Raw genomic sequence first — 19097 nt, 5'->3', positions numbered from 1 at the left:
AGTACTAGTAAAGAGCAAAATGAATTGTAAGAAAAATGACTCGCTTAACGAGCAACGTTTCGCATAAGGAGTGACGAGGAGAAGAGAAGTCCAAGATTGTGCGCCTGCTACATCAAACTTGAGTATTTTTAATATGTTTCACTATGCGAGTAAAAATTCGGAAATTTTGGAACGGATTAAACTCGTTAAGCGAGGTTCCACTGTACTTAAATAGTTGCTTTATGATTTGTAGACATATCAGTTGAAAAAAAAATTATGAGCGGATGGATGAAATATCGGTAGTGGTTTCGGGATTTCCCTAATCTACGGAGCAGATGTCTCGAACTCGAAAATACACGATTGTGTTGAAATTCGTATGACGTTACATTTTATTTAATTCCATGTAGGTTTTAAAGTTATATATTAAATATTGAATAATTGTTTTGTGCTCTTAGTCAAAATAATTCAATTTCAATTATCTATTCGTAGATAAAATAATAACAACTTGATGTTAATAAATATAAATAATTTATTTTAAATAGTTTTTAGTTAAATAAAGTAAAATATATATATAATTTACGAAAGGATTTTTAATAATGAAATATAATAATTTATAAATGCTAATCTCTAGCATTTAAACATAACTTTAAATATCTTTAAAAGTTCTTTATATCATGAACACAATTTGATTATACATAAGAATGTTTTTTGCACATAGGAATAATTTGCATAATAATGCAATTTTTCAATCAGTTATCTTTATATCTTAGGGAAAGTTTAACGAATCCTTACAATACTTTATATAAAATAAATTGTCATGAGTAATTTGTCGCTTTCTTTTTCTTTCATTAAGCAAATGTTGGTAGCAGGCGATTGAATCCAAAAGAAAGAAGAGGAGGCTTTTGCACTTCTGTCAAAATTTTGATAATTCGCTACAATTTGATCAACGATTTCGGTTATTGTTTCTAAACTTTTCATAAGAAAATCTGTAGTTGGTTATTTGTCTTCATAATCAGTATTTTTGCGTTCTTCAATTTAGTTCTTAAAGGTCGTCGTCCGTAAGGCTCACACCAGAAACCTTAATATCATGCTCATCTACATCTCAATGTACTTGTTTGAGTGGTACATATTTGAGAATAATCAATGAAATGCCTCGATAATTTGAATCCGGTTATATTTTGAGTTTGTTTAGCGCTAAATGAGGTCTTACTATACATTGAAATAAAGTTTAGACACTAATAATTTGTGACAAGTATCGGAGTAATTATAAAGTTTTGCTATCAATTAATTTCTGCAGACCATTTTTTAAAAGTTAAAAAAATGGTCTGATAAATACGTACTATATGAAGTTGACATAATTTATAATTTAGCGAAGTTGCAAGTGTGAAAATAAGATATGTTATAAATAATATTCAAACATTTTAGTGAATTGGTTAATTAGATATTATAAGTTGCTTTCAGATTAAACTAAAACGAACCGATTATATCTGAAATGGATTCAATTTATCTCTAGCGCACGAAAGCAAACACTTTTCTTAGTATAACATAACAAACATAAAAACTTTCCGAATCATTATCTATGTCTAACCGATCTCCACAAAAATTAAGCCACTATCAGCCGCGTTTTAATATTGCATAAGTGAAAATAAATTTCTATATGTTTTATAATGTAATTAAATGTATGCAATAATGAACATGGAACTATATGTGAACTATTGTTGAGTCAAAATCAGATTAAATTAGAGAGAGTAATAATTAATAACAAATTAATTATTTATCTTAAAAAAATAAGAGTACAAGTGTATCTTAAAATTTGATATTAAATGAAGTAAATATATAAAAGAAAAATAAAAACACATATAATTGACATAAACAATTGCTCTTTGTGTATAGCTTATAGAAGCAAAAATCTACAAAGTATTTAAAAGCTTTGTGTTGATATGACAATTTAGTTATATAATGCAGAGATCGTTCACCACAGCTGTCATTATGTATAGCATTGGAATAAAAACAAATTCAGGAAGAGGTGGGCCATCAAGGTTATCGTTATCAAAAAACTGATTTTTTTAATTCATCATTAAATTAATTAATAGGTTCATCGATGTCTTGTATAGATGCTATTTGATAAATCGATACTAACATTTTAATTCGATTTCTGTGAAGTACTTCTGTGAAATGTAAGATTTTTGATTAAATTAAGAGTAAATTTTGGCAAATTCAATTCTCTGTAGTTCATATTCATTTCTAAATTTATTAGTTTTAAATAAATTAAGTAAAACGTGTTTTTGAGCTAAATAAATAATTTCTTTAAATTTGTAGAAAATCGTTGAAACTTCAGTTTATTATTACTCATCAACAACCAAATTCAATATATATATATTTTTTAGATTTTAATTATAGCGTGAAAGCATACAAAAAATAGTTAAAAATAGTTTAATAACATTTTTCAAATTTTAGTAGTTTTTCAAATTGCAAAGATCACTTTGTTTTTTTGCTCCGAGTTTCTTTTTTGTTATAAATATACACATATATATTTATCTTATAAATTTTCTTTTATTTTTACAGTGGCTTATTTTTATGTTTTGATAGCTTACTATCACTTTATATTGTTACTTCCTCATTTTTCTCTGACACAAACTTCATATATAATATCTTGCATAGTGCGGGTAATTGGTTTAACCAATATCGCGGACTGTTTGAAACCGGACTAACCGACAGACTAAATAAATACAAAAATAAAATACCCAACAAGTGACTTACTTGACTGGAGAAAACGATAATTTCTAAATAAGAAAATTATTTTGTGTACTAATTTTTTAGAATTTATTTGTCTTTTGCTCAATTAAAGCTGTTTTGAAATTATAGTAAATCCGGAGTATGCAAGGTATTGCTGTATTATTTTTAATATACGACCGATCCAAACTGGAATCAAACTCATTGTACAGAAACGCCACTTTTTGTAACTTTAATGTTTTTGGACAAGACGCCTTAATAAAATACGATTATGGAAAACAGATAAAAAAAAACAGTTCGTTATTTCCTGTTTGATTACGGACTAGTTGAGGAAATGATAATTAAGTTAAGCCCCACTATTCACTTATCAAATTATTCTCTATCATATTAAAATTGTTTTCCACATGGGAAAGATTCCACATTGCACCAAATATAAAATAAATAAGATAACAGACTGCACTTATTGAAAATATATTTATTTATCTTCTTTTTTTATATATAGATGGAATAAGCTTATGCAATAGCTATTTCTTAATCGATCTTAATCTTGATTCAACTACATTGCAGGTGTATATATAAAGCAGGTAACCCAATTTATATCATTTTTATTTGATACCTGTAAATATGAGAACGGTTTTGATATTATTAGTGCTCATTTATTGGGCTGCTGGTAAACCTCTCGAGGCGGACACTAGAAGCGAAAAAAAATGTGGATATCAAGTAAGTTTCCATTCGGTTTACTAATTTATAATTAGACAAATACACTTGTTGTTTTTTCAATTATTTATTTTGATTGTCACGCAAAGTTACCATCTAATCTTAACTTTAGGCAATGTTATTTGGATTAAAATAGTCTAATAGCAAATTGCGAAGCCTTGATAGGTTTATCGTTATGTTTAATTAACCCTGTATGATCTTTGTGAAACACTTAATTTACACATTTGTTGCAAGATGTAACGACGATCGTTCTTTAACGATTTATTTGAATTGTGTATAATTGAACAAATAATTGTGTGAGTGCAACTAAATAGTATATGGATTGTTTGATAACACTAAAATAACGTAACCTTTGGACCGCATCCGGCATGTAAGTTCCATAGTTGGTTGGTACTGTTTAGGATTAGATATAATAATTGCTCATCATTTTACGCAGCTAGACTGATATATTATTTACTGAAAACTAAATTAATTTAAATTAAAATATATTTAGCCCTTTGGTTATATGTATTCAAGAACTATATAGAATTGTCGTTTTTTTTTGGACCTTTTTATTTTCTATTTATTTCTTAAACTCTGCTCAAAACAATAATTCTTAGTTCATAATTATTTTGTTTTCATTATTGACTTGTTGATTGCATTGTTATATTAGTTCAGATAATTCAAATCATTATAAATTATTTAATGATTCAATTTTAGTTGATCTTTATGCAATATAGATAATTTGTTTTGACGAATTCAGTTGGCGCAGCCAAAGATCAGAAATAATGTGTTTTTTTTACAACAATATTTATCAATTCCAATGAATGTGAACTTTGTTATGCATTCAATCGTATTAACTTTAAATTTAATATTTATAAATGATTAAATTAATTTCTATATGTTTTCCCTAATGGTTGACTTTTTGTATACAGTTATGAGCTCTTAATTAACTTAGTAACATCTCACTCAACAAGTTCCTAATGACTTATAAAATAACAACTTTTGGGCAATATTCGACTTCATTCATCAACATAGTATCCTTCAAGAGTGATACATTCATTCGAATACTTCTCTGACATTTCGATACCTTTCTTGTAGAATGAGAAAGGTATCGAAATGTCATTTATCTATGGCCTCAAAATACGCTTCAGTTTCGTCAATCACTTCTTCATTGGAGCCAAATCTCTTTCTCTTGGTTATTCTTTTTAGGTCTGCAAACAGGTAGTAGTCGCTGATAGCCAGATCTAGAGAATACGGTGGATGAGGAAGCAATTCAAAGTGCAATTCGTGCAAAACGTTTTGATCGACTTGTGACACGGTACTTTGTCTTGGTAAAAGAGCATTTGTCGTCATTTTCTCTCAATTTCTTTCTTCAAACGCACCAAAAACGCCTATAATACACGCTATTGATGGTTTTTCCTTTAGTGTCCACTCAGATGACGACCGATTTGCGATTTCACTATGGAGTGTAGTGGTGGATCCAGGTTTCATCCATTGTTAAATCCCGCATAATTTTTTTTTTATTTCGCTTGAACAGCTCCAAACAGCGCAAAATGGTGAATACACTGTCTTCAGATATCTTCAGGGTATCAGCAATCTCACGCAACTTCAATTTACTTCATTTTTTTATGTTTTCTGCAACAATTGCCGAATTTGGGCGACCAGAGCTTTCAACATCATTTGGCGAGAAGAGTCGCCATAACACGTATGAAGCCATTTATTTGCATGGATGGTATTTTTTCCCATCAAAAAGCAATGTTTTATCAACACACGAAATTGAAATTTTTCCATTATTTTGAAACATACAAAAGTACCGTCACTAAAACCACTATATTTTATTTACTCTGAATATCTTAGATTTTTTTAAAGTTTATAAATTGAAATAGTCAAACATTTCCGGTTTCCGGCGCCCTTAATATGTCAGTTTTTTCTGCGGCAATCCAAATCAAAACAGTGCAAACTTTATGTTAATAAAGCACATTGTTGGGAAGCCCTGCTATAGCAAATATACTTTTATTTGCATATTTTTTAAGAAAAAATTTAATTACTTAAATTCTGATAAAACTTTTTTTGTTAATCGAATTTTTTGCCATTTATTTCAACGACAAAAAATAGATTGCAAACCTTTTTTATTTAACAGAAATCTTCGCCATTCTTATAGGAACAAATGTTTTCGAAATGTTTCCAAAGATAATTGTGAATTTCATAAAGAACATACAAATGATTTAATTCGTTGTTATCTCCAAAAAAATAATTAAAAATATTGACAAATATTTTCCAAATAATAAACTTGATAGCAGAAAATTGTGAATTGGAGATCTTTATAATAACCAACCTACGATGACACACTGCTAGAATTGACAAAGGTTAAAGTTTGAATTCACTTTTTAAGAAAATGAGTTTTCTACAATTTTGGATACATATTCGGAAGGAATTCCACACATCTTCACCATCGCCATAAAAGATTTATTGACTTTTGCTTCCACATATAAAAGTTCTGTTCTTTGATTTATGAATTATTATTAAATTTGGAATAATATGTAAATAAACTCACTATTGCTAGTCTCGAAAATATGTTATCAGTGCTATAGTGAATCCGCACTATTCGAAGTACTACGGTATATTTTTAATATAATAATTGATAAACACAATTAAATTGAATATTGTTTGTATTTCAGGTAAGTTTATTTCTTAAAACAGTAAAGTTACGATCTTCTTATTACTATTATTTTTGTATCCGAATAGAATAATTTAGATTATCTATCTCACGCAATAAATAACAAAATTACCCCCGTTTTATATATTGCGTGACATAAATAACTTATAACATAACTAGCGAAAAAATGATATATATTTATTTGTTCTTATAATACAAAAAAATAAGAAAGTAAATCCATATAAAACTATTTTTAGGATGAATGAACGATAATTATATATTTAATAAATTTGATGCAGAATTAAATATACTTTTTATGTTAACTCAAAACATTAGTTATATGAATTTCAAAAGTATAAAATGGGTTTCGTACAGAAAAATATAGAATATGGTTAGAAGTTATTATAACCAATATTATTAATGTTAAATTATGAAATTCCAGTAATTAGCGAAGGAAATGAATGGTTAAGTATTGAAAATTATTATTTAAGTAATTCTCATTGACGTATTATTCGATACAAATATTATGAAAAACAATGTAAAATAATAAGAACATTGGAACAACCAAAAACCACTAATTGTGCGATAACAATTGAAACAGTAAGAACAAAAATGTAATGAAGAAATACAAATAATAAATGTACATCTCACTGTCATGTGACTACTATCAATAGCATTTCCGTGTGCTGATTGATAATACATTAACGACAATAATGCATATAAATTATGATTATAAAGCTTGTAATAAAAAAATATAGCAGATAAACAAATTACAATAAGCAGAGTTTTGTAATACTTTTTCATTAACCATACTGTTTTTAAAAGACCATTACTTTCTTTTGTTCTTTCTTCATTTGAAAATAAAACTTGACAAAGGATTTGTACCTCTAGTTTTATATTTTATGTTATCAATATATTACGGAATGGTGAACCAGCTTTGCTGAACTTAATTGCTTGATGTAGAGTCTTTTGAAGTGCAAAATAGAAAACTGGTCATTTCGAGCATAATAAAATATTTTATGTTTTTCCTGGGTAATATTTGCACTTTTTTTTATTTCTACAAAACTTGATATATCCTGCCCAAATATATTGGGTTGGCAATTAAGTGATTGCGTATTTTAAATAAGAATGAAAATTCAAAATTTTTGCCAAACTGTTTTAATTTTTTTGAATGCATTTATGCGATACATTGAGCTTTTTTGCCATCTCACGTGTTGTGGTATGACTATCTGAATCGATAATGGCGTTGATGGGTCTCATCAACGATCTGGCCGTTGCGCATTTTTCAGTGAAATCACCAGAACGAAATTTGGAAAACCAATTTGGACAGTGCCTTTCTTTGAATATACGGCATATAACTTCTTTTGTGCTTGCGATGCATTCTTGCCTTTTCGGAAATAATAAATAAAATATGTCTGAAAGGCGCGTCTTGTTCTTCCCTTTTAAAATTGGGATCAAAACATAACTAAATAACTAATCGATACATTTTTTACTAAATTGAAGGTGGGAGTCCATACAACAAGAAAACAATATAGGTTAGGTGCTTTGAACACGTTGACAAAATCCGCAGTCACTTAGTTGCCAACCCAATAGATTATATTTTGAAATAAACATATATGTAATATATGTATTTTCTAACAAAATATAAATAAGTTAGATATTGAAATAGTAAACCAGTTTACATTATTATGTGCACTTAGTCTGACGAGGTCAAATTTAAGTAATTAACAAAACTGCAGAATAACTTAATAAACTATTGGTTCCCATTATTCAAACTAAAACTTTTTTTCAGTCTTGCCACAAAATACATCGAACCAAATTGAATGTACATTTAGTGCCCCATTCGCACGATGATGTGGGCTGGCTGAAAACTGTTGATCAATATTTCTTCGGAAGTAAGTAACCAAAAAAGAAAATCGAACAGAAGAGATATAATAGTATTTTGGAGCGAAGGGGGTTTCATGTTCGCACATACGTTTCAGGTAAAACAAATATACAAATGGCCGGCATCCAGTACATAATTGGTTCTTCGATAGACGCTCTACGCTCGAATCCGGACAGAAGGTAAATAGATTTACGCAGTATTATTTATTAATGTATCAACAAGAAACCCGATTAAAACATTTCGCAAATATATTTAATAAAGAGAGTTGCAGATTCCCGCTGACCTTTACAGCTTTATCGCCGAATAAAGAAAAACAAAATAAATAAATATGTACATGCTTGCGGTAATGCGCAAACTGGAAATGAATAACAACAGATAAACATAGTATTTATATATACTGTGTAAACAACGAAATGAAGAAAATATGGATATCCGCAAATAATAATATGTTCTGGAATGTTCTGATTTTCTTGTGTTTTTTATTTATTTTGCAATCGTTTGGTTCCCTTTCTGTAGGTTTATCCAGGTGGAAACTGCGTTTTTCTGGAAATGGTGGAAGCAACAATCGGAACAAGTGAGGGATGATGTGAGGTATCTCGTGAACAATGGAAGATTAGAAATCATCAATGGAGCTTGGAGTATGAATGACGAGGCGGCGACGCATTATCATTCAATCATCGACCAGTTTACGCTCGGCTTAAGGTATTATCAATCAAACAAAGAACACATTATAATAATAATCGTTGCATAGAAAGGTCGAGACATTCGGTTTGATTATAATTGCGGCTGTTAATGCTGCATGTCCAAAAATTAACACATTTGTATGCAGCATCCTACAGCAATGTAGACAGATTAAAATTAGCATTTGCAGCACAAGTATTTTTAGAGCATGGGACAAATACAAATAAAAAAAAGATATAAAATAATATTGATTTAACAAATCAATTGTTATTATGTTAACAAATATAGAGATATTAATTATATTAACTTTCAAAATTGAGTTATTTAAAAAGAGTGGTGACATTCGAAATAATCAGATATGTCAACTGTTCAAATTATCAAATCGTACTATAGTGAATCTGTACTGATCGAAACGGTATTATACGTGGAATTGATGTATTATTAAAAACAACATACTTGTAAATCAGTTCCAGCAACAAAAATACAAGACCTATTATATTTATGTTCTATAAATACTTATTCTCGATTTTTAATGATTTTATTTTTCATATCTATAGTTATTAGTTATTAAATTTTACACAAAAATAAAACACAAATAATATATCCAAACATAAGTTTGGAAAAATGTGTGATCATAAACGACACTAAGATGCAACTAGAATGACTACTAACACCAGAAACTGTTTGCCAATTCACACACGGTGAAGTGGGTTTACGCTTGACTCCATTTGTTTGTATTACTTGTATCGATCCGGGTTTTCTCTGGAGATACATAGATTGTTGTGTCTGAATACAAGTTTTGGAAATAATGTAGTATGAGCACTTTTCTTCACTCGTTTCACGAAACCAGTGAAGAGTCATTTTTGCTACAATTTGTTTTGCTCGTTAAACGAAATGCTCGTTATGGTTCCACTTTAACAGAATATGTCGTGATTATCTCTTTCAGTTCATTCTATTCAGTTTCCTGTACAAAATGTTTGATATTAATTTTTAGAAGAGTTTTTTTTATTATAAGAGAAAGTTGAGTAGTATATATATAAATTATTATAACTGAAAAAAAATCTTTCCTTTCAATGTGCAAATTACATCGATTATCTGGGTCTCATGTGTTTACTTATTTTATAAAGTAAACAATAAAATTGTCTCTGCAACTGTAGATTTGTAATTATATTTTCTATCCATATTTTGTATGCGTGCGAGGTCTTCATATAAGCTTTAGATTTTAAAGTATATTTCTGAACTAGTTCTTAAAATAATTTGAACTATATAGAAACAGCGATATAAGATAACCGTATAATGAGAGAGGGATGTCGAAATTATAGTACAGCGATGTATTTATTATATAAAAAATTTAAATTTACTAAATTTTTCAACTGAAAATATATATGCAACCAATATAACATAATTATGAATTTATCAGGACGATAAATGATACTTTGGGTGAATGTGGACAACCGAAAATCGGATGGCAGATAGACCCATTCGGCCATAGCAGGGAGATGGCTTCAATCTTTTCCCAATTGGGATTCGAGGGTCAATTTTTCGCGCGCCTGGACTACAGAGACAGTAAACTACGGCACAACAGGTCCGAGCTGGAAATGGTTTGGCAAGGAAGTCCGTCTTTGGGTAAAGATTTAGGCAATACTCGATACGTAATTGCAACTGAATCGTGAACATCCATTCCAGGGAAGAGCTCCAATTTATTTACCGGCGTTCTGTACGACTTCTACACGACTCCCGCTTATTTCTGCTGGGACGTTCTGTGCTCCGACGTTCCCATAAACAATGACGAGGAGAGTCCGGATTATAACGAGCTGGACATCGTACATAATTGCAGGACGCTCTTGAAATACATATCTTGATTGAATGCGATTGCAGGTGAACCGATTCGCGGATTACGTCTTGAAGGGTTCGAAATATTTCAACACTAACAATTTGCTGGTGACAATGGGCGGTGATTTTACGTATCAGGCGGCCGAAATGTTCTTCAACAACATGGATAAACTTATTCAGTAATATGATGACGAAAAATTATAATTCCCACACTTTGAAATCAATTTATATCTTTCCCCCCATTTTCAGAGGTTTCAGAAAGTTTAGACCCGATATTAATATTATTTACTCGACACCATCATGCTACTTGAAGGCCGTAAACGAAATCTCCAAAGGCAATGGAATCAAATATACTGTTAAAACTGATGACTTTTTCCCCTACGCCTCGAAGACTTATTCCTATTGGACCGGCTATTTTACATCCAGGCCAAATTCCAAACGATTCGAAAGACAAGGAAATAACATTTTACAGGTATTCATATATTAATATATATTTAGTTCATCATTCAACCTCGGTTTTTAAACATGATTTGCGTACTGACATACTTGATGATAGTTTGTTAGAGAATCAAAATTCTGTTTAGAAAACCATACGTTTCTATTTGGTTTTACAGTATTTCAATATAGATAATTATATGGAAAAGAGGATACATTTATTTAATTTGATCATAGGTAACAAAACAATTGGTGACATTCGAGAAACTCTTGAACGGAAAAGACTATTCGAAAAATTTGACACTGCTGAAGGAAGCAATGGGTATAATGCAGCATCACGATGCAATCACGGGAACCGAGAAGCAGCACGTCGTCGGCGATTATGTGCGTCTGCTGGAGAAGGGAATAAAAGCGGCAGAAACAAACGTGGGTTCGATTATTCAGTAAGCAATGGAATGGAAATATAGAAAGGGCTATGGGAAATATTGCATTTTCGGTTTTCAGTGATCTACTGAGCAAAGATGGGACGAGCGGGAACTTGAAAATTAAATTGGAATCGTGTCTACTATCAAACGTCAGCTATTGCCATCCATCCAAAGCCGATCAGTTCACAGTCGCTGTTTATAACCCATTGAGCAGAAATGCGTCCCATTATGTTCGCCTGCCAGTGGATAAAACACGCTTTCAAATAACTGGATCGAATGGTAAGCGATAAGCAGAAAATCCGGTGTTTATACATAATTCTCTAATTTAAGGCGACGATATCCCGTATACAATAATGCCGGCTATTGCAAACTTCACTGACTTCGCCGATTCATCGCCATCTGATTTGGTCTTCCTGGCTGATGATATTCCTCCGTTAGGTTTGAAATATTTTCATTTGAAGGTTCAACACACCAGAGACATTCCGAAAATAAAAGAGGTTGTTCAACATAGATTGGGAGATGAAGTATGTATTTTCTTTAATAAATTTAATATAAGTTGTAAATTTTTAATTATTTTTAGGTTTCTGGATTTACTATCGACGATGTTACTGGTCTGTTGCAGACTGTAACTTTAAATGGTGTCACATTAAAGGTGAAACAGGAGTTTATGTATTATCACGGAGCAAATGGTTCAAATTTAGGTGAGGAGAATCAGGCTTCCGGTGCTTACATCTTCAGACCAGCGGATTCCACTCGAACTGCTGTCTCCTTTGCGGACAAAGTGACCTTTACGGTTCACTCGAGCGAGTTTGTGGATGAGGTCCACCAGACGATCAATTCTTGGATAAAGCAAGTCATTCGTCTGTACAAACAAGAAAATTATATAGAATTTGATTGGGTTGTGGGACCCATCGACATCAGGTATGCCAAAACGAAACTCTTAACGTTTTCGTCTCGTAACTAGAATCGATTATTTAGTGTTCATCTTTTTGTTGTTGTTTTAAAGTACTAATTCAGGGACGGAAGTAATATCGCGTTTCACGGCCGATGTGGATTCGAATGGAACGTTTTACACAGACTCGAACGGTCGTCAAATGTTGAGGCGTGTACGTGACTACAGGGAAACTTATGATTACACCGATGAGGAGCCCGTGTCTGGTAACTACTACCCAATTACGTCAAGAATTACTCTCAGGGACCATAGCCGGAATTTGGAAATAGCGGTCCTTAATGACCGGGCGCAAGGCGGCTCCAGCTTACATGACGGCCAAATGGAGCTCATGGTAATTAAATGCAAAACGATTGACGACCGCCACGAAATTATTCCTCTAATAGGTTCATAGAAGGCTACTCAACGATGATGATTTTGGGGTACAGGAGGCGTTAAACGAAGTGGAATTTGATAAAGGCGTCATCGCCAGGGGCCAGCACTTCCTCACCTTCGGACCCATTAAATCTGACGGTATTAATTTATTTATTCCATATTTAATGCATGAATTAAGTATTAAAACACCTTCAGTTTCATTCTAATTTGGATACAATCTCTATAGTCATTAAAAAAACTAAATTATGAAATAATTTATTCATTTATACACAACACATTAAATTTTATAATGATTTAGGTGGTTTAAAATTTCTTTTTGTTTGGTTAGATTAATTATTTTGTACAAAGTCAATACAAATCATTCCCCGGGAGTATTGATTAGTCACAATTGAAATTGGAATTAGTCATAACAGATTGAAATATATGAAGATTTAGTCGATTTGGATTTTTTAAATATCTTTCAGATTGACACAACATTTAAAATTAAAAATAAATTCTATTTTTTTTCTTCTAAAAAATCTGAAAGCGTATCGAAAATCATTCTTCTATGGCAGAAAGTCTTATCGTCAATAGCCCTTTGTAGCAATTTAATTGTATTGTGTTAAGTTTATATTTGGGCAATTTGTTGCAGTAAATATTATTAATAATATGTTCATCCATTCTTCATGATAATTAGCTTCATTTCATGATACTTTGTTTCAATAATTTTGAATAATGTAATAATGAAAAAATTTAAAATGGCAAATCTGAGAAATTATAATCTGAGACAATCAAATGTAATTAATTATTTTATTCATAAACGTAGAATGCAGATGACATCACAAAAAAGTTAAGAACCACAGAGAAGATGGACTAGACAAATATGTATCACTATCTTTAAATCGTCAATAATAAAATATTATTTACACAAGATACGTTTGCAACAAACGTATGTTGTTTATCTTTCTTATTTGTGCTTCTGCATTAGACAATTAACATTTCTTATTGTGTTGCTTTGAACAATGTTTATTTGTTTGTATTCACATTGATTATCAATTTATCGATGCAATAGAACTCCACGTATTTAATACATCACAGACAAAGATTTCTATTTATATATATTTTCGCTATTATAATAATTTAATTTCATGTTTTTTTTCAAAAAAATATCACATTTAACATAATATTGAAAGTTAATGAAGTTTATGTATCACTTAAGTCTATTTATAAAATTTCGGTTTATATTTACTATTAATTAATCATTTATTTATTATATAGATTCAAAGACATCATCTGCTCTGCAAAGAGATTTGGCGCAAAAGAAGATACTAAATGCATGGGTATTTGTTGGAAACGCCACCGGGGACGAGTTTTCTTACGAAAATTTGAAAGAAAAAATCAATTTCCAAGTACGTGAAATATAAACATAGAAATTCTTTCAACTAAATATTTGTTAGTTTTCTGGTTTGAGGCGAAGCTTACCACCGAACGTACAGATTTTGACGCTGGAGCCCGCAGATGATAGATCGATTTTATTGAGATTGGAACACGTTTTCGAAGAAGGCGAGGACGATGTCCTGTCGAAGCCGGTTGCAGTTGATATAGCGGTGACAATATATTCTTTATTTATTATGATTGTATTTTTATTTTTCATCTTCTATTTTACAGGATTTGTTTACACTGTTCAATATCGAAAGTATTCGTGAGACTACGCTCGGCGCCAATCAGTGGCTAGATGACAATGAGAAACTCGAGTGGGATCTGCATGAATATTCAGATGGAAGGGCATCTGTTAATTATATTGAAGAGTCTCGTGTCGGCTCATCTTTGGATGACTTTGTTGTTACACTCACTCCGATGAAAATAAGAACATTTATTATATATGTTTAGAAATATTTGTATTAATTTAATATAAGCGAAATAAAGTTTTTTTTTAATCTTAAAATTTAATTTGAATTATATATCATAGATTACTCTTTAGTCATACCTAGTATACAAGATATGATTAAATATACAAATTATAAGACATTTCTTGTGGATTGTTCATGAGTCTACCGTCCGTTAGTAATTTTCTTTGATGCAAGGTGACAGCAACTATCATTTCGCGGCCCATGAAAAATATAACGCGATACATTATTAGGTCAACTACATGCTGAGAAACGCTAGTACATAATATTACTTAATAATAATATTGTAAAAAAATAAAGTATGCGAAAAAGTCATATTTTCAAAATATGCAAGTAAGTTATTAAGATGCTTGGGAAGGCCGACTAGCGTTATGGACACAGAAACGCAAAAACTGTTTTTGTTGTTTTCATTTTCTCAAGTGTCCGTTTATCGTTTTTATTAGAATAAAACTGATTTTGTTCGTCGATTTATAACTATGGGTGAAACTTTAATTGACCACAACACACCAGAGACGAAAGAAGGCAAATACTGTTTCGTCGGCAGTAAAGGTTATGTATGTTAATATTTATACACAGTATACATTCTGCCCTATTTTATATTAATATAATTTTTAATATAAATAAGTAACTTTTTCCTTAAATTTGTTGGCTATACAATTGTCACTTGAGGAACTCAAATCAATCTGTATTAGTTAAGGTAGTAATATTTTTGTTATTAAATTTAATTAAATCTATGTGGTATCTCTAGAATTTTACATTTTTTTATTTTGAATGTTTGGTTTACTAATAGATTTTCCGCTAGTTTTTCTGGGTGTTATTGTAGTCTGTCATAGTACTTTTCACTAAATTTTGTAATTACAGTTTTTACAAGTTAAAATGTGATTAATATAAAGAAACCAGGCAATTCCGGCAATTTTATCGTTTGTTTTCTTGCTATTCTAAAAATTAATCACTCAATATACCTCACATTTTTTTAATACATTAATATTTTTTTGGTATAGAAATGTTCAAATCAAAGAGTTTTACTGAAGTTACCAGATTTATTACATAGAATCAACACTTATCCAAAGCAATGGTGCAACGCGATAATAGATATTTTTGTAATAATGATAATTTTGAGGCAAAAATACCTTTGGCAGGAGTGCATAATGGTGTATAGATTCAACCCGTTTTCCTAAGACGCGATTCCATTTACCAAAACTTGCAGCCGAGCAAAGACATTGTGGATTTCTGCGAGAAACCTCGACGACACAAGTGGAAAATTATATCAGCATTTGAAACTACAAGAGTCACACTCGAATATGAAGGCAATTAATAAATAATTCTATAATAATATGAATGTACTGATTCTCCAATAAGCAATATCTATCACTGGTCCAAATTTTCTCAATAATTGACTTTTTAAATAAATCTATGTTTTAAAAATAGTTTCTTTCACTAATATTTCTGCTTCTTGTATTAAACTTGAAGAAATTGATAATATTAATTATTCTTCTATATTTAATATAGAATGTCTCTAAATAATCTATCACATTCTTCAAAAAATTGAAGGAAGAGGATATTAAGGCATTTTGTAATCGTTAAATGTTTCACGGTTTTTGAAGGAAAGAAAGTTCAAGAACAAGACTATTTTGAAAATTAAAGAGACTTATAATTTTATTTAATATTATACATTATTTTTAAATAAATAAAACTTATATTATATAAATACAAAATTTATGCTGTTTTTTTTATAAATATATCTATTGTTTCTACGTTTTCATGGAGGAATCTGACACCTCCACCCAATATCTCGGCATCTTGCTTCTCAATCAAAGTTCGCTAATTATAAATATCATTAAAACAGTGAATCACCGTTTCAACCTAATAGCCGGCCTTAGGTCCAAATTGGGAGGGTGCTCTACTGAAACACTACTACACATTTACAAAACATACATCCGTCGTGTAATCACATACCCCATCGTAATTCACACCCTCATTTCACCACAATTATTAAAAAAACTGTTACAATTCGAAAGGAAAATAATCCGGAAAATCCTAAAGCTACATTACAAATATCCTTCAGCTCAACTCTACGTACTTGTTCCCTTTCCCACTATTACAGATTTTATAAAAACACTCCAAGGAAAATTAGCTCAAAGAATCCAAATACATAACCATCACACCCTTTCTTTATTCAAACTTTCTCCCAACACAAATTCCATTCCCACCAGCCAAACTGGTGCAAAATCTGGAATCTGATGTTCCCATATTCAATGATCTGATTCAAAACATAAATCCATTCTTTCTGTATTGTCTTTCTATTTCTATATCTATTTCTTAATGTGTATGTATCTGTCTCCAATAATGTGTAAAATTTTTAACTTGTGTTCTCTAAAATGTGTATCTTTAAACTATGTGTTATCTAAAATGTGTAAATCTTAAATTGTGTTAAATAATGTTCTGACTTACTTTACAAAATGTGCATCTAATCCTCATAATGTAATTTTTTTAACAAAATCTGTAACTCATAAACTGCGTACTGAAAGGCTTAAGCAGTGTGACTACCCATGTATAACCAAATATGTAACCAATATCACACATATCAATAAACATAACCAACGAACTTGGCTTAATCGACATGTAAGACACATAAGACTAATTACAAATACTTATTCTACGTAAAATATTATTTAAAAAAAATGGAATGGGAGTTCGAGGAGTAAGGCACGTTTATGAAGCTCCGCTTTAGGTTGCTCCTTTGTGGAATCTGCCAATTCTGCGTCTTGGTTCCGAGTTGAAAATATGAAGGAACGTTTTGATAAGAAGCTTCTTTGCGTAATCTTTCAATTCTGCGTTTTGGTTCCGAGTTCAAAATAAGAAGGAATGTTTCTATTGGCCACTGCTCTCTATGGAACTGCCTATTATCCATCTTGGTGATTGGACACAACAATAATGTTTGGAAACCAGTGACTTATAGATATTTTTTTTCTTTATATTTTATTGAATAAAAACATTTAATTTCAAGCTACCAATCTTGTTGTACTCAGAAATGTTAATTTATCTACTTACAAAGTGGATGCCTTTTCGCCAGATTATTAATTATTATTATTCATAATTAATACCAATAAATTATTGTTATGGTATTTGTTTTCGTTGACTTATCCATAATATACAATTAATAATCTAATTATATTTTCGATGTTTTCTTGTTGTTATTGGGAATAAGTCTATATCATATAATAAAATATACTGTCGGGATTATGGTTGTCGGGTTTTTGATACTGTCGAGTTTTTGGTTGTCGGAATTTTGATATAGACCCGTTAAATTCCATTATCACTGGTTTTAAAATGTTGAGTCATTTGTACCATTTGGAATAGAATGAACTAAAATAAAATAAAACTCTAGTAATGTGAACAAAAACATATTTGTTCTAAAGTAAATGTTAACCTTTGTTTTTATTAATGTTCATAATTATAATAGCAATGGTAAACATCCAACGAAACAGTTTACTTAGATAATGTCCGCAATCATGCTTATTGTTTATACTGTATAGGATTAACATAAAATTATTACGACATATAATTTTCAAAGAATCGCAAAGAGCTTTTTTACCTTGCCTTTGACGAATGAATGCTTATTACGTGGCAATGCCAAAGTGTGAAAGTTTAGCAGTCCATATCCTCACGCAACATCCGCTTGTGTCGGAAAATTTAACGCCTCACGTTAATTATCCCCACGGCGATCCGCTACAAAACATTGTTACGATTGCGTGCGAAAAGGCGTTCCTATCTCGGTAACTGGAAGTGTTATCGAATTCCGGTTTGGGTGCTTTACAAAGCAGTTTGACGTGTCATTTACAGTCTCAAATCGGCCACAATTGAAAAATATTATATTCCTATAATAAACATTGTTAAACACTGATTGTACAATGAAAACAATTGAAAACATATAACGGAATATAAGGAAATGTATTCTGAAAATAGATTCTGATTGTATTGATATAAATATATTGTTACGGAAACGTGATGAGACAATAGGTTGGTAACGAGTTTCAGACATGAATACAATATCTGAAATGGCCATAAATAATAAATAAAATAAGTCAATCGGTATAGTTTAGATAAAACTTCTAATCGTTAATTACCAGTTATGTTCACCAATTTATCTACGCTTCCATCAACGTATATATAATTGCATGCATGTTTAAATAGTTATATACACAACTCAGAATTGTTAAATAATGTTCGTAAATTGATTTAAACTAAACTGTTAATCAAAACTGTTCAAATAATTCGTTGGAAATTTTAGAGTAAAAGTAAGACAACAATTAATTTAAATTTAAATCGTAACTAATTTCATTGACTTTAAATCAGGTAAAATACAATTGATGTGCGCAGAAAGACCTCTGGTCTTTATAATAATAATTATTATTTTAAAATTGATATAATCTTATGAACATATAGAACATAGTTTCAAAATATAGAAAACTTTAATGAATTATAATAATAATCATCTATTAGCCAAAAAGAAATGAAAACAAATTCAATATAAATATGTACAGCAATACCTCGCATAGTG

General features: G+C 30.5%; 1 protein-coding gene across 1 annotated transcript; it reads left to right on the top strand.

Moving 5' to 3' along the window:
- Positions 1-3336: 3336 nt before the first annotated feature.
- Positions 3337-14541, top strand: LOC108557813 (lysosomal alpha-mannosidase-like). The gene is made up of 17 exons (XM_017914480.1): positions 3337-3432; positions 7860-7962; positions 8050-8131; positions 8469-8654; positions 10054-10259; positions 10320-10456; positions 10512-10645; positions 10716-10938; positions 11139-11344; positions 11406-11605; positions 11657-11850; positions 11907-12247; positions 12333-12609; positions 12662-12788; positions 13908-14038; positions 14087-14236; positions 14298-14541. The coding sequence occupies exons 1-17, from the start codon at positions 3337-3339 to the stop codon at positions 14517-14519; spliced, it is 3015 nt and encodes a 1004-aa protein (XP_017769969.1). The 3' UTR covers positions 14520-14541.
- Positions 14542-19097: the final 4556 nt, after the last annotated feature.

Source organism: Nicrophorus vespilloides, unplaced genomic scaffold (genome assembly GCF_001412225.1).
Source record: "Nicrophorus vespilloides isolate i.1.1-1 unplaced genomic scaffold, Nicve_v1.0, whole genome shotgun sequence".
Classification (NCBI taxonomy): domain Eukaryota; kingdom Metazoa; phylum Arthropoda; class Insecta; order Coleoptera; family Silphidae; genus Nicrophorus; species Nicrophorus vespilloides.
The sequence above is the reverse complement of the archived record's forward strand: the minus strand, read 5'-3'. Positions and strand labels throughout refer to the sequence as shown.